General features: G+C 35.2%; 1 protein-coding gene across 7 annotated transcripts in view; it reads right to left on the bottom strand.

Moving 5' to 3' along the window:
- Positions 1-15,847, bottom strand: part of TAFA5 (TAFA chemokine like family member 5) — a 438,585-nt gene that overhangs the window by 337,276 nt on the left and 85,462 nt on the right. For 6 of the 7 annotated variants that reach the window (XR_010828482.1, XR_010828483.1, XR_010828484.1 and 3 more), the window contains exon 2: positions 796-882. The exons of the other annotated variant lie outside the window; for it this stretch is intronic. Coding sequence is in view for 3 of the 6 variants with exons in the window: in XM_048049024.2 (XP_047904981.1) it covers positions 796-882 (87 nt within the window). In the remaining 3 variants the exon portion in view is untranslated. The remainder of the gene's footprint in view (positions 1-795; positions 883-15,847) is intronic. 7 annotated transcript variants of the gene reach the window in all.

Raw genomic sequence — 15,847 nt, 5'->3', positions numbered from 1 at the left:
TAGAGAAGGAGAGGAGTGGGCCATGGACCTGTCTTTGTGCCAGCTCCTGAGATATTTTAGCATCACATCTGTGCTGGACTGTCCTGATCTTCATACTTATCAGTGGGCTTTTGAAGAAGAGACAGAAAGCTTTCTCTGATTTCTTCACATCATGCACACTCAGTGGAAGGTCCACACCAACACCCCATGCCTATACAGCCTTCATTGTGCAAGGGTTCAGTTCAGTTTTTAGTTGCCTGTGTCTGTATCTGAAGGGGCAGATGATTCATCACAACTAATTGCTCATGACTGAACAAGAGTTTGTAAGGTAACACATACAGAGTAGGGATGATCAGAGATTACAGCATGAATATAAGCTGAAGTCTTATATTAGTATATTGGTTAAGCCATGCCCACAGAAACAGATAGCTTTGACCTTAAAGTCACAGCAAAAATTTGAGTAATTACTTCACCAGTATGCTAATATTATATAACATTACATTAATATAATATTATACATTGAATGGCTACTATGGAAAAAGTAGATACATTATAAGTTGGTAATGATGACAACGTTTTTATGTATGAATTACTATATAGAGATAGATACTGTATTTCATTTTTGAAAATACTTGATATATATATATATTTAATAGTGCTTATTTGGTTTTGTTTAACACTTCAGAGGAAATGGGTATAGTCTACTCTGTCATTAATGCGTAAAATAATAGGTCAGTAACACATTTTATAAACTATATGTTCTTGATCCATGCCATAGTGCTTTCAGAATGTGTCAACACTCAGTGATTTCCTTACCCAGCTCAAAAGCATCTTGGAAGCACCCCGGGCAATGTCTCATATACAGCCATTGAGGGTTATCCGCTCCAAAATAGCTGTTATAATCTGAATGGAAGAATCATAAATGATTCAATTGAAATCACTTCTGAAAATGCAAAAGGAAATGAACACAGAATAAACTACAACATTAGGGGGTCTAACAGCCCACACACCTGAAGATTTAGAATTGAAGACTTTAGAGTTTCCCCTTATAATCATCCTGCTGTACGTAATGGCTACTTTCAGATGCTGAGAACAGTACTCATAAAACTGACCCTCACTGATTTTAGAGGAGCTTTTAGTAATCATTTCAAATATAAGTTAACGAAGCACTTACCCAACTGCATCTGACATGACAGAAACCAGGTGAGTCTCTCTCTTTCCCACCTCCCTCTCCCTCCCTTCTTTGAAAGAGGCTAAGTATTCATATCTTCCCTATAAAGGAAATATAGTAAAGTACATAGCACTTATCTAGCCTTCACAGTAAAACCCAGCCATATGAAATAAAAACTTAAACTATAATGCCACCAAATGTTGAATCCAAAACCAGCTTGCTTTCTTGGTTTTTGTTTGATTGTTTGTCTATGAAGAAACTATGCCAGAAAAAAAAAAAAAAAAACAAAAAAAAAACACCTTTTCTTCCTTTTATTTTCCTCCAGAAAACTAATGGAATTCCATAAAAACAGAACAAACCAAACTCCCCAACCACATGACAATTACTTGCAGAAAAGAAGGAACAGCTAAAGACAGTATAATAAACTAGAATAATTGTTATGGTTGCAAGAGGTATTTTAGATGTATTTTAAATGCCAGCTACTTTGAGTATTCTCTTTGTCTACGTGTAACAGACTTTTTTTTCTTCCACTAGGTAACCCTAGTTTTTAAAATAAGCATGTTGTCTTCATAATTACTTTAGAAGAATACACAAAAGATACAAGAAGCGAGTACTTTATGTCATAAACTGAAATATCAGGTAGTATGAGCAACATAACGTCTACTTGTATACTGAGCATTGCCTGAGGGTTTAAGGTCACCAAGGAGATGAGGAAGGGAGAAGTTATTCTGTTGATGAAAACATGCAACTGGCATCAATCCTAAAGACATACCATAGGTATGAAGCTGTTTATCCATAAAGTTATCCTATCAAAGTGGACAGAATCAGCATATGAGCCAATAACCTCCTACTGTGAGAAATCACAACAATTTACTTTGCCATAAGGAGAAGGTTCTTCCCCTTTCCAGATTATACGCTCTGTTGCTTTGTATATAGAAAAACAGCCTCAAGAAGTTATCAGAGTTTTGTAAGGCAGTCATTAAAATCTAGTAATGCAACTGTAATAGTCTGAGTAGGTTTAAATGTTTTCCTTTTTCAGATATACTGCTGAAGATGTATATCTTCTTTTTGACAGGCACAACATAGGATGAAAAAAAATTAATAAAAATTTAAATTTTCAACTGTTTCTGGTGGTCATCTTTTTAACTGGCTATCAGAACTGAGTTTTGTAAACTGTCATCTCTTGTTTTGTACAGTTTTTTCTATTTATATTAGTCATTATCATGCCAATTATTTTTGTGTGACGCACACAGTGTATCAAAGAGGATTAGTTTGACACAATATATAAAACATTCTGCATTTTTTTAAGAAGATAACAGTAATCCCTTGAGTTATATTATTATTTTTTCTCAATATTTTGGTAGAAATTTTATTATCATTGCCATATGAAAATATATTCACAGAGGAAATTCTTAGTAACCAAGGACTTAAATAATGCCTAATAAACAGCAACATGAGTAAGTTGAAAATATATTTTATGTAAAACAACTATAATAATAAACAACAACTATAAACAAAATAATAATATCTCATTAATGATGTTTCCTCTTCTTAGCTTTACTGATACTTTTTATTCAATCCTGCATCAAGTTTTATTACCAAATCAGGAATTCTGATTAAGAATCCCCAAACACAGGTCCTGCATCTACTGGCAGACTGAAAGGAGAGACGGCTGTACTGAGTCTTTAGCTAAGCCCAGAAAACAAGATACAACACGAGGTTGGGAGCAGACTGATGGCTGTGAATCCAAGTTAAGATTACGAGTTGCTACCTGTAGCTCCGTTTGTAATAACTCTATACAATGCTGGAATATTGTACCTTCCTTCTTTCATTTTAGTTCTTCTGTCCAGTGTAGTATATTTTACATATGTGTATAGGATACGAGGATAATATCAACCCCATTCAATCCCAATCATCATTGACAGAAAATAAATAAATAGTGCAGCTCTGTCCTTGTGCATTGCTAAGAATGTCTGACTGTAGTTTAAAAACAATACTCATCCTGAGAAACCATCGCCTTCAGAAGCATTTCCACTATCACTAATATGGGAACTTTGTTAAAAAGCAATCCTACTCAGTACATATTCAAACAACAAATAGTGCAGGGATGGACTTCACTGCAAACTGTAAATTAATAACAAGCAATCCCCTGAGCCCCAGAATAAATGAGGTCAGTTTTCATATAAGTTTACATTTTGTAATTGACTGCAAGCTCTGATTTCTCACAACTATCCAGCTGAAGACCATGTCGATTCTCTAGATTTAACAAAGTAATACAGAACACAATGTCTGTTCCCAGCATCGGGGCATTTAAAGGGTCTCTTTCTTCCAATGATCATGCATTTTCAGAAACTTTTGCAATTGAAGTATATGATACTTTTGTCTCTCTGAGAAATTTGGTTAGACTCAGGGCTCAAAAGTAAAAAGTTTTACACAGATGCACAACATATACTTTGTTTCCTGAGCCTCAAAACTGTAGAGTTCCACTTTCCTCAAGGAATGCTGAGACTCATCCAGATCCCTTACTTCCATAATTTATCTGCCACTAGTTTCTATGAATGAAAACAAAACAAAACAAAACCCTTTATGAAGTCTTTGCAGCATCTACTCTCCTAGACTGGAAACCTCTCACCAACAAGTTCTCCATGAAGGTCTTGGGAATACTTAATTTTTATTTTATTTATTTTTTTTTCTCCTTGGTGCTAATGCTCTGAGCCCCATATTCAGATTTTAATACCATATAGCACTCAGCCAGGCAAATTATCAAATCAAATTACAGTGGCTCACCAATTTACCTCCCATCAGCTCTAAAGCAATACCTTGTTAACCTGCTATAACTGTGTTGTGCATCTGAACTGAGCACAAGTGAGTGAAGGTTATTTCAGAAAGAAAGGACAGACTGAAAGAGTAGCTTATTTCCACAAGGAAAAAAAAATAGGGTAGACATTTGAGCAAACTGTTTAACTTTAAAGGCAATTAGGCAATGAAATGACTTGCCTGAGGAGGTAGTTTAGACAATGTAATGAGAAGTGCTTAAAATAGAATAAACTATTTGTGAGACAGATACAGATGTAAATAATCCTCCATGTTTTGAACTAGATGAATCACAAGAGGTATCTTTTCTATTCAAATGTCTGAGTATAAAAATTCTATTCTCTTTCCTTGGGAACAGCTTTCAAACTTATGACTGTTCCCACCTGTTCTGAATACTAAAGTGAAACCACACTCCAAAATGCAGTTTAACCTCACTATATCATTATAAAGTAGATTTATTCATAATAAGCATCGATGAAAAACTTCCAGCAAAAAAGTCCTTAGTCAGGAAGATGCACATTGTTGCAAAAATGGATTGTTTCTCTAAGTGCTTATATGGCCCCATCTCTATAATATCCAAGCGCCTTACAAACATTAATGAATGTATTCTCACAACACCCCTGGGAGATAGAGATAGTACTATTAGCTAATGCACAAAGAGTAGCTTGTCCAAAGTCACACAGAAAGTCTGTGGCACAGCCAAGACTCAAAACTGTGATTTCCTGCCCACTGCCGTAACCATGACTATATTCGCCGTCCATATACAGCATTTCAAAATATGTTACATATAACCTCAGATCTTTACACAACAAGCCTCTCTGTTCAGCTGTAGATTCAACTGCTGACTTAATAAATAAGAATAACTTTGTTTATCGGGAAGCTTCATTACAGCAATAAATTTGCAGGTTACTGAAACAATGACAGTTATATGGGCCATAACTGGTTCTAATACAGGAGAGCAGTAAAAGAGAATTCCCTGATCATCACATCCAGAACAGGAGGCATCATATCCAGAACAAGATTTTGATACAAAAATATTTTCCTTCAGATGATGTAAAGTGTTACATTATACAGAGGGGTTATAAAAAGAAAAAAGAAAAAAAAAAAGATAAAAAAAAAAAAAAGAAACACCAGGCTAGCTATATTCCTTACACAGTTCCTTTTGGATAAACTATTTCTGTAATAAGAGATATACACTATTTTCAGTTTTAATGAGGTCAGATCTAGAAGGACAACTGCAGTGTTTTTACCCCAGAATACCAAAGAACAGAATTTGGCTTATAAATTAAATATTAGAATCAAGCAAATATATGAATTAGTAGAAAGTGCTCAAAATCAAGGTTTTTCATCATATTATAGGATTGTTTTTTAGTCATTTAGAGAGGTCAACATTTTAATGAATTTGGAGACCTGATCAAATGATAACATGATTCTTCTAAATCAGGAACACAGCACATTGTCTTTCACTTTGGCAGGGGAGAAGAATAGTCATTGCACTTTTCCTCAAATGCTGAACATTTAAAAATGAGAAAATATTGTACAACTGCATAAATAATGGAAAAAGTTATGAAGGTATAGTGGATCACAAAGTGAATAATGATCCAAAAATACAATGTTGTTGCCACAAAGTGAAATATAATTTTAAATTCATTGACAGAAACAAGTAATATCTCCTAAACTTCATTCCTGAAGTTCCACGACAGCACTTTTTCAGTTTGTGGCTTCATATTTTAAGAAAGATGTAGATAAATTAGATCTGTTTTTAATTAGAACTACCAATATAGCAGAGGGGTTTTACATCACATGCTAATTGAAAACAGCCTAGCTATCAGGACAGTTAAATGACGGCACAGATTATCATTGATAGGGAATCCATATACCAACATGCATGATTTTTTTTTAAGAACAAGTTAAATAAATATCCATTAGGGGTAATCCTAATTCTCATAAGAGGATAGACTGGACTCTCTCCTGAGACCAATTCCAGTCATAAATATATATTTAATTACTGTACAAATAGTAGAAACAGATATTCAGATCACCTGTTCTCAAAGAAGCCCATTCTAGAATCCTTTACTCCTTCCTTTCCCTCTCCCTTTCTGCTATTAGTATCTCTTATTGGGATTACATTCAAAACAAAGAAATCATAGACAAAGACAAAGAAATCATAGTCTGACCACAGCCAAATTTATCAGACAGCACTGAACTCATTCAGAAATCACGCTGACAGAAGTGCTTACCTTTGGCAGCAATAGCCCAGTGTTGCCCCAGGAAGGGGGCTATAGGCTGGGTTTCTAGGCTCCCTTCTGGTTTACTACACAGTCACTGATCTTGAGAACAGCAAGCCGGTATCATACCTTCATTAAAGGACCAGAAAACTGCAACAACTGGATAACTTTGGCTAAATTTTGTTACTACTGAGTAACAGGAGGAAAAAAAAAAAAAGATGAACTATACATTAGCAAAATTATTAGATTAGAAAAACAGACATTCTTGTTATTAGAAAGCTTAGGTGCCCATTTAGGTTGCATGAGTTGCTTTTAATTTTCTCTGATTCTCCCAACACCAGAGTAAGGATTTTTTGCCCATTCCTGTAAACTGCCTGTTTATGTTTGCAACTAAAAAAAAAAAAAAAAAAAAGTACTATGATTCAATACGATGGTTCTGTTTCATCAAAACAAAATAAATGACAGAAGAAAGATAACAAAATGGTGTCCTGCATGACCATCACTTTGTCTCCTTGTACTGGGTCTGGCTGGGATGGAGTTAACTTTCCCTGCAGCAGCCCATACAGAGTTGTGCTCTGCACTTGTAGCTAGAACAGCACTGGTATCACACCAGTGTTGTGTCTACTGCTGAGCAATATTGGCACAGCATCCTCTACCCGCCCGCCCCCCTCCACCCAGAGCCAGCAGGCTGGGGGTGGGCAAGAAGTGAGGAAGGAACATCACCAGGGCAGCTGACCTAAACCAACCAAAGGGATATTCCATACCATATGATGTCACTTTCAGCAATATAAGGTGGAAAAAGAAAGTAGAGGGATGAGGTGGGCTCTCATTGTGAAAACATCTGTCCTTCTAAACAACTGCTACATGCCTCGAGGCCCTGCTTCAAGAACATGGTCAAGCATCACTCATTGGTAGGAAGCAGAGAATAATTTCTTTCCTCTGCACTTCCACACGACCTTTGCTTGTTTTGTTTTGTTTTTCCCTTTTCCCCTTTCCCTTTTCCTTTTAGTTAAATTATTTAATTAATAATAATTTCCCTTAATAATTATTTTTCCTTTAATTATATTATCTTTATCCCAACCCATGAGTTGTTTCTTTGCTTTTCTTCTTCCCCTCCTCTTCTGAGAGGGTGAGCAGGTGAGAGCGGTTGTGATGGGGTTCATCTGCCTAGCAAGGTAAAACCACCACACTCCTTTCACTTGTTTTGAGGCTGTTGAAACAAAGAATAGCTAGATAACTGGAACTGCATCCAACTAGAGGAGTAATAGGATTAAGTAATTCCTAGTTCCAGGAGGCAGTGTTTAGAGAGCAAAACAGGACCGGAGGAACTGTTCCTAAAGAAGGGGTAAAAGAAGACTTAGGCCTGGAGCATTCTCTTGAAGATATAACTTCCCTAGGACAGCTTTGTAAAAATGAGATCAGGTCATATTATCCAGTTAGAACAGGTTTCTGTATTCCCCAGACTACTTTGTCCCCAGAGATATACAGATTGGGGAAAAACATTCAGTCATTTGAAAGTACACGAATCACAGAATCACAGAATTGTAGGGGTTGGAAGAGACCTCAAGAGATCATCAAAAGCCATAAGGATATCAACAAGTATTTTCACAATGTAGTTAGTGTTCTGAGTATGGTCCCTTTTACAAGCAATTCATATTCACTGGAATATAGTTTATTTGAGTGGCTATATTTATGTGCAGTTCAGGAGTTACTGTATAAAGGATTCATCAAAGAAAATGCACTGTTTGGCAAGTCCAGAAGAACACGCGTGAAGCAAAGACCTCACTCGAGAAAATGAACCTTTGCCTAGAACATGGAGGAGCCTGCAGGATGCTTTTCAGAAAAGCTGGAAAGAAAGACTAATGAAGCTAAAAGCAGGTACCAGAGAGCCCTCTTACAAGATGTTAGTAAGGGCACTCTGCTGAGAAGTTAGTGGAGTGCCAGACAAACACTAATGAAGAAAGCCACAGGAATCCCATACTGGTAACTGAAAGTTAAGTTGCTAAAATATGAACATAGGGAAGGAACTAAGCAAGCTGTAGGAGTTCCAACTAGGTGTGATGGTATAGAAAATAGCCTTTCCTGTTCCTCATAGGAAAATCATATAAAGGGAAGGAGTCTTAGAATTGTATCAGTTAAAATGGATGGTTCCACTTAAAATGGACAACTACTATCCACATAACCTGCAAAGTGAATGATGAAGGAATACTCAGTAAACAAAAACATCATAAAATGTTACTTAACATATGGTCATGAGCAGCACTGTGCTTATTTTACCAGGCACTAAAAGATTGCCTATAACAACTAGGTTAACATCTTAGAGAATGGCACAACCAAAGCAAATTCATTCGCTTGTGATTTGTCTGCATTAATCATCTTGAGTTTGGCAAAGGAATTTTAAAAGACCATCCTCTAAAAGGAGTGTCAGCAGTTTGTGTGTGCTTGACTATGGAAGAGTATACAGTCTTTCTCACTTCAGCAGAAAACAATAGCCCATTGAAAGAGAAAAATCTGGGGAATTACTGGTAGTTATCACATAGAAACTCAAAGTGAAAACATGAGACTGCCCCAGGTAGCTTCGTTTCACCAGGAAACAATTTCACAGAATCATAGAATCACAGAACAGTTGAGGTTAAAAGGAATCTCTGGAGAACATCTAGTCCAAAGTCCCTGCTCAGAGCAGTATGCTCTAAAAAGCACCAAAGCGTAAGACATGGAATTATTTCATTTAGAAGGTTATAATTATGCCATGTGAAAAAAAACATACTATTAAAAATATTTCAATACTTAATCCTTAATAAATAGTAGTATCAGCAGAACAGTAACTATCATTCCAGAATTTCAAATATACAAGGCCTAATTTTGTTCTCAGATCTGCTTTTGTACTAGCTCCTGTTGAAGCTCAAGTGAGGGTCCGCCTATGTAGGGGACCAGGTCACAGAAGGTGTGATAGATACTTAATTTAAACATATTCATGACAAATTGAGCTGACACTGAACATGCTGTGAGCCATTTAAAGCCACAGAGAATTAATAGGATAGTTAGATGAGAATTCTTTCTGAACCTGCCAATCAAAAAAAATCATTTCTGGTCATTATTTGGATAATTTTCTATCATAACAATAAGGATATCCACATATTTTTGGGTGTGAAACTACTGGATATAGCTTTTATTATCTAGACTATTTCACGTTTACCTTTAAAGCAAAGTTTGTTTGTTTGAGGGGTTTGTTTGTCTTCAGCAAAAAGATCATGAAAAGTGAAAAGATCAATAAGATTTTCAAAGTTTGCTCAATATATCAGAGATGAAATTCCTAATGACTGAGTAACTGGGTTAAGGAAAATTAGAGCAAAGTGTTAATTGCCTCATTATAATTCTGCTGGTTTGTTTTTGTTCAATTAAAGCTTAATAGTTTGAACTTTTCATCACTATTGAGTAACATAACAGACTAAAATCATATTGCATGACATCCTAAAGCAAGGGATTTGCAGAGAAGGTGAGGGAAAGATTAACACATCATGTCATAAAGTACTGCAACAAAACCCAATATTTTACTTTTTTTTTTTTTTTTTTTTTTTAACATTTAATGGTAGAGCTTAATCACAGTCCTCCTGAAGTACAGGTCTGTATGACCTCAGAGACTGTAGTGTATTCCGTAACGAAGAACACTAAGAACACTACATTTTTTTCTTTATAATCAATAATATTCACTACAAATGTACTTTTAAAAACTTCTAACGGATCGTTTCTATATGATTGTTATATTCTCATAATTTCTATACCTCTTGTGCATACGCCATCATTGAAGCAAAGCCCCTTCGCGCTGCCATGAGCTGTCCTTTCAGCACCACAACGTGCCAAATTGCTATCAGCTCCTCTGCTACAACTCCTTCATTAGCGCCTGCAGTTGCCTTGTGAAACAGGAAGAGTTCTGAACTAATTTTCAGACTCTAAAGCTTAGATATTCAAAGACACAAGTTAAACTATTACCACTGAGATCTGATATACATAGTAAAAGTAGTAGTTTACTATGTTTTAGAAACACTGATGTTCTGTCCCATAAATATAGAAAGCTAATTTTAATATAAAGAAAGCTAATAATATAGAAAGCTATATTTATAGGACAGAACAAATAAAAATTCCTATAGAACTATGTAGTTGTTAAATCTCTATCAGTATTTGAAAACCTTGTCACAGTTACAAAATAATAAATCCTGTAAACTAAATAACTGAAACAGAAAAGTGTACTTAGAATCTGTTTGTGCATGCATAAGAGTTCCTTTAAACAGCCAACTAATTGTACCACATCCCATAAATTATAAAAATTCATTGTTGATATAGGTGATAAGTGTAGATGGTGTTTTTATTACAAAAACTTCAAGTGTCTATCTGGCAGAAAATTCCTTCTCTGTAAACGCAAGTAAGATCATCTGTAGCAACATCTTTAATGTGCGAAAGGACCTTTGTCCTTAGTGAATGTATAAGGGAATAGAAAAAGATGAAGAAAAGATTCTTAGAGAGTAAAGCTATATTAGAATCTATTACTTTAGTTATTTTTTTCCCCCTCAGCTTTGCATACCTGACTAGAAAAGACAAAAAATGCAAGTTTAAAACGTCTACTAACTATGCATTAAGACACTGTCTTGGCCATAGGAATAATTCCAAAGTTATTTACTTCTTCTGCTGAATGTTTATACTGAAAACACTCCTGCAAATTTCAGATATAATTGAAATATAATAGTTAGAAAGACATTATATTTGCTCCCCATTGATACACTGAAATGATTGTTCATGATGGAAAGTTCAGAACTCCACCTTGTGGTGATAATTTTAACTATATTTTGAAAACAATTGTGGAGAAGAGGAAGAACACTGAGATGCCATCACAGAAAGCAAGAGAAATTCAGGTGTGAACTACGGTAAATAAATTGTGTGGAAGCTCACATGTCAAAGCTTGCAAATTTGCTTAAGATATGTGAGACAAAGCAAACCTATGGAATATTTTATTTATTTTGGAGACAAATTAGCTGAACAAGTAATGCATAATACTCAATGCAAAGATAGATAGGCTTCTATCACTGTTCTAGTTTTTCCGTCAAGCCAAATGACTAAAAGTTAGCACATACCTACATTTACAGTGACCACACATTTACAGAGACGTACCTTTCTTCACCAAATGCTAAGCAACATACATTCTGCTGGACCTGAATTTTTAAGGAAATCCAGACTGACTGTGTCCATCAAAAACTGCAATGAATAGAAGACCATCAACAACATAAATTCCATCACTCAATATTCATCTATGAAAAGCAAATATTCTGCTATTAATATATCCACCTCCTCATGTTACTAAAACAAGAAAAGGCTGGAGGACATAAGCATCTAGCTCTTTGGATCATCTATCATGAACCTGCAAATCATTCGTTTTTGCCAGAAATGTTCTCCAACTTAAAATAAAATGATTATAGAAACAGGATTATGAACAGAAGCTGAAAAATGCATATGAATATACATTAAAAAAAAAGTCTCAGATACTGCTATTTTCTTCCTATTGCTATGAGAAAAAAAAAAAAAAGGATGTTTTCATTTATAATGTGGTGTTTTAATTTTTCATTATTCTATAGAATAGAAGGCTTAAGGGTAATAACATGGCTGGGCTAGTTTATATGCCAAATTCCTACAATTCTATAAATCATTGAATCAGAATGTCAACCCATGGAAGGGACTTTATCACCTAGTTCCACCCCCACCTTCACCCCCTGTCACAGGCAGGGACATGTTCCACTAGATCAGCTGTGATCTATTTGTCTGCTTATTTAAAGGCAAACAGAAAAGATTTTGGGGATCCCAGATTCCTTTCACTCAACTGCAGAGTTGTAATTGAGCATCTTACGCTCCACTGCTGATGCGCCTTTGTAGAAAAAAAATAAATTGAATTAGCTCAGCTGCTAAAAAAAGAAAGCAAAACACTACAAATTTGTCTACTAATACTGTGGTTGGTTTTGCTTGTTTGTTTGTTTACAGTATTAATTTAATTAATCGATTTACAGGGAAAAATCACTATCGTACCACAGAAAGTCTGTTCCTGAAGAACAGGCTACTATTTGAACCTCTTCAATCATAGAAATGCTAGAGGTAAAAACAATGAGTCTAGCCTTCCAAGGATACCCAGCTTTTCTGTGTAAGTTGCAAAACCCTATTTGTGGTCAGACATGCCTCCATTACTGGAAGTGCCAGCGTGTTGCAAGAGATATTAATAGCTTTACATATCATCACATACAAATTAAAGGAAAAGACATCATGAACTGTTCCTTTGTGTGCATGTTGTAGCCCTCATACACCACCAGGCATCTCCTGCAGAAGGAGGATATAGATAGGAAAGTAAATACTCTGCTAATCTTCTTACAGAAGGCTTTACAAATAGAATCTTTAAAAAAGTCTGCCTGTGTTTACTATATATCAATTCATTGTTCCCTAACACCTCACACTAAAAATGATGTTTGCTGTCCACCCCTGGAGTAGCTACAATTTCAAAAGACCATTGTGTAAAGCTTAAAAAGGGCCAACCCTTTTCCACAAATAAATTAGCTCACACCTGTTCCTGAAATATATCCTCATGGCACACCATATGAACCGACTCATTGAAATGAACCCATTACTATAAATAAAGGTACACAAAACAAACATACAACCCACTGGAACATATCTACCCTGACATGAAACTAGTACCAAAAGCAACAAATAGTTTACAAGGGTTGCATATAATTATAACAGTCAAGTCATGACAGAAAAGAAGTTATATCCACTAAAGAGAGTCGAATCTATAGGGCAGTCATACAGGATATTAAGTTTTTATTAGGTTTTAGCATGGCTGCCTCTTAATGAAATGTTGCTACCATTATTCTGTGCTGCACAGGCAAAGCAACACAATGAAGGCCTGCCAAATGAATCCATGCAATTGCAGAACTCTACAAGACAATAAAGGTTTTATTGGAATGAATTAAATACTTATCTTCCTTTGGTTCCCATAATGATGAATGCACCCTACCTTGAAGCAGCTCATTTAAAATTGAGCTCAGCATATGAACTACTGCAACAAAATAAACATTGGGCAAAATAGGCAGGCACAAAACCATGTCATACGAATGCTTAACCAAATCCCAAACATGTAAATTTGGATGTTTATATACATCTGCTACCGGGTCATCTAAAGGTTTCCTAGATGGCCTTTCCTTTCAGTCTCAGCTTTTCCCCAGCAAAAAGCCTCCCTCTTTCTCTTACCCTCAGATATGAGAAACTCTCGTACTCCTAACCTTGTCCACAGCTCTCCTGACAACAGCAAAGAAGGCAGAAGTTCCTTTGGGGATGTCCACATTTCTGTATCTTATTTTCTGAATTTCCAAGCACAAAATTCACAAGATGCCCATCTATTTTTTCTGCATTTTATGAAGCATTCTCTCTGGTGGTAGAGAATAGCAAGTAGAGCCCTATACTGGGTTATTACCTTTTTGACTGTGATGGCTTTACATAGCTTGTAAATGCATTGTTTTTGTTTCAGCACTTCAAATGCCTGTTCTTAAGGATGGTTTATGTATGCACCATGTCTGTGACAGTACTTACTTTTTATTACAATTTTTACGATACAATGAGTTCTAGAAAGGGATCTACTGGCAATAATTTAGAAACAATTTTTAAGTGAGAAATTCTTTTCTCAAGAAACTTAGCCCACATGCCTTTATCACTGCCAAATTCCTACACAATACAATAATCATAGTTCATATAAGTGGTTACTTTTGTTGGTGTAATTGGGTACAGACTGTCTGTAATTACAGATTTTCTTCAACCCAGCAGGATTTTTTGTAGTTTCTGAGAGATTCCACACAACTGTGGGGAGATTGGCTGAGCCGTGTCTAAGCATCTTCTGCTGCACTGACCTCAGGTATTGCACCTGCTCTGGTACTGTAACTTGCTAAGTGTGAGCTGCTACCCTTTCTCTTCCTGCAGTGCACCATTAGCCAGTGTTACTGACATTAGTTCCCTGCATTAGGGAAAGAAAAAAAAAAAAGGCAGCTAAAGAAAAGATACTTTGAATTAGAAATTCCGCTGAAAGTTGAAAAAAAAATCCTTTAAAATAAAAAAAAATGAAATCCTGTATGCATATAATTTCTTGAACAAAAGAAACAAATTCTAAAAAGCAGATATATAAGGAAAGGATTTTAATAAAGTTTGCGCAATAAATTCCGATCACTGCTCCTGGTAAAAGACATTCTGCTTTTACTTTTAGAGTTTTAGTGAAAATACATGGCTTTCTCAATAATCTTTGGTTGCATTGTCCACTAAAGTTCTTCAGTATTATATTTGTTTAAATCCGTACATTCTGCTATAAACTACACTGAACCACAATGAAAGCCTGCAGCTTAGGACAGCTATCTATGGGAACACATAGGCTTTTTGAACATGGTTATTTGCTGTGCTCAAGTAGTCAGGATAACTGTTGACATTGATGAGATTTTAAGTCTAACACTTTCAGTTTAATATTTGTAAGCATAAACATGCAAAAATTGTTAGAATGTATATGGCACTTAATATATTGTGTTTGTTTTCCAAAGAGGGTTTCTTAGCAATCAAATATTTCTGAGATATATGGCTACAGTCATAGCTATCTTTACTTTCTCTGAAAAAATAGAGGCAATAAAGCATAGCAACACATTAGGCTACTAAACCCAAAGTAGCTTCATTCGAAACCTGGAAACTTAGATGCTTTTCCCTTTAAAAGATGACATCTCATCAGACCAACTTCTCACTTGGGTATGATCTCATTTCCAAGAAGCAGTAAGCATTCCTGCTTATGGATAGCATTTTTGAAACGGCTGATATTGTAGAATAGCTTTATTTATATTTAAAAGAGGAATCACAAACAACAACACACACCTTAGCTATGACTGCATGCTTTGAAGTATTTCAAAATTATATACCTATTATATAGGAAAATATACACAAAAAAAGTTTTCTTTACAGAAATTTCACTTTTAAAGCCCAACCAAATTAAACACCAACTGAATTCCAATATAAGAATCAGATAGTTTACTTGTTAATTTAATAGTTCCATGGTGAAATAAATTAAGAAAATATTCATTTGTTTTAAGCATATTTTGATTGCAAATAACATAATTTATGATCAAAACTATTACCATTCATTTGACTAAAAATCTGTTTAAATCTTATTAAAGATCTGGTTTCAGATATATGTTCATTTAATATTTTTCTAAAAGAAAAGCAAAAATGTTTCAACTAAATTTCAGTTTCCCAGAAAATTTAATTTCTCATTTTCTTACTGGTTTGGTTAAACTACCATAATTTATGTGAGAACAATGTGACAATACTTGTAGAATGCTTTTTGGCAGATAATTACAAAGCTTAGCACCTCAAAGCCACATGCAATGCATAGAAAAACATATTACTTCCAGGAAAGGAGGAGGAGGTACTAGAAAAGCATTTGAAAATGTCATGGGGAAAGTGTAGTACTGATTGCTGCATTTATAGTAATTACTAAGGAAATGAAAAATAAAAATCAGCAATATTTAAAATATCCAAGGTGAAAGGACAAATTTACTTCTGAAAAGCTGTTTTCTGGCTTCAGACAAATTTTTATCAT

The sequence above is a fragment of the Anser cygnoides genome, chromosome 1 (assembly GCF_040182565.1).
Source record: "Anser cygnoides isolate HZ-2024a breed goose chromosome 1, Taihu_goose_T2T_genome, whole genome shotgun sequence".
Taxonomy (NCBI): domain Eukaryota; kingdom Metazoa; phylum Chordata; class Aves; order Anseriformes; family Anatidae; genus Anser; species Anser cygnoides.
The sequence above is the reverse complement of the archived record's forward strand: the minus strand, read 5'-3'. Positions and strand labels throughout refer to the sequence as shown.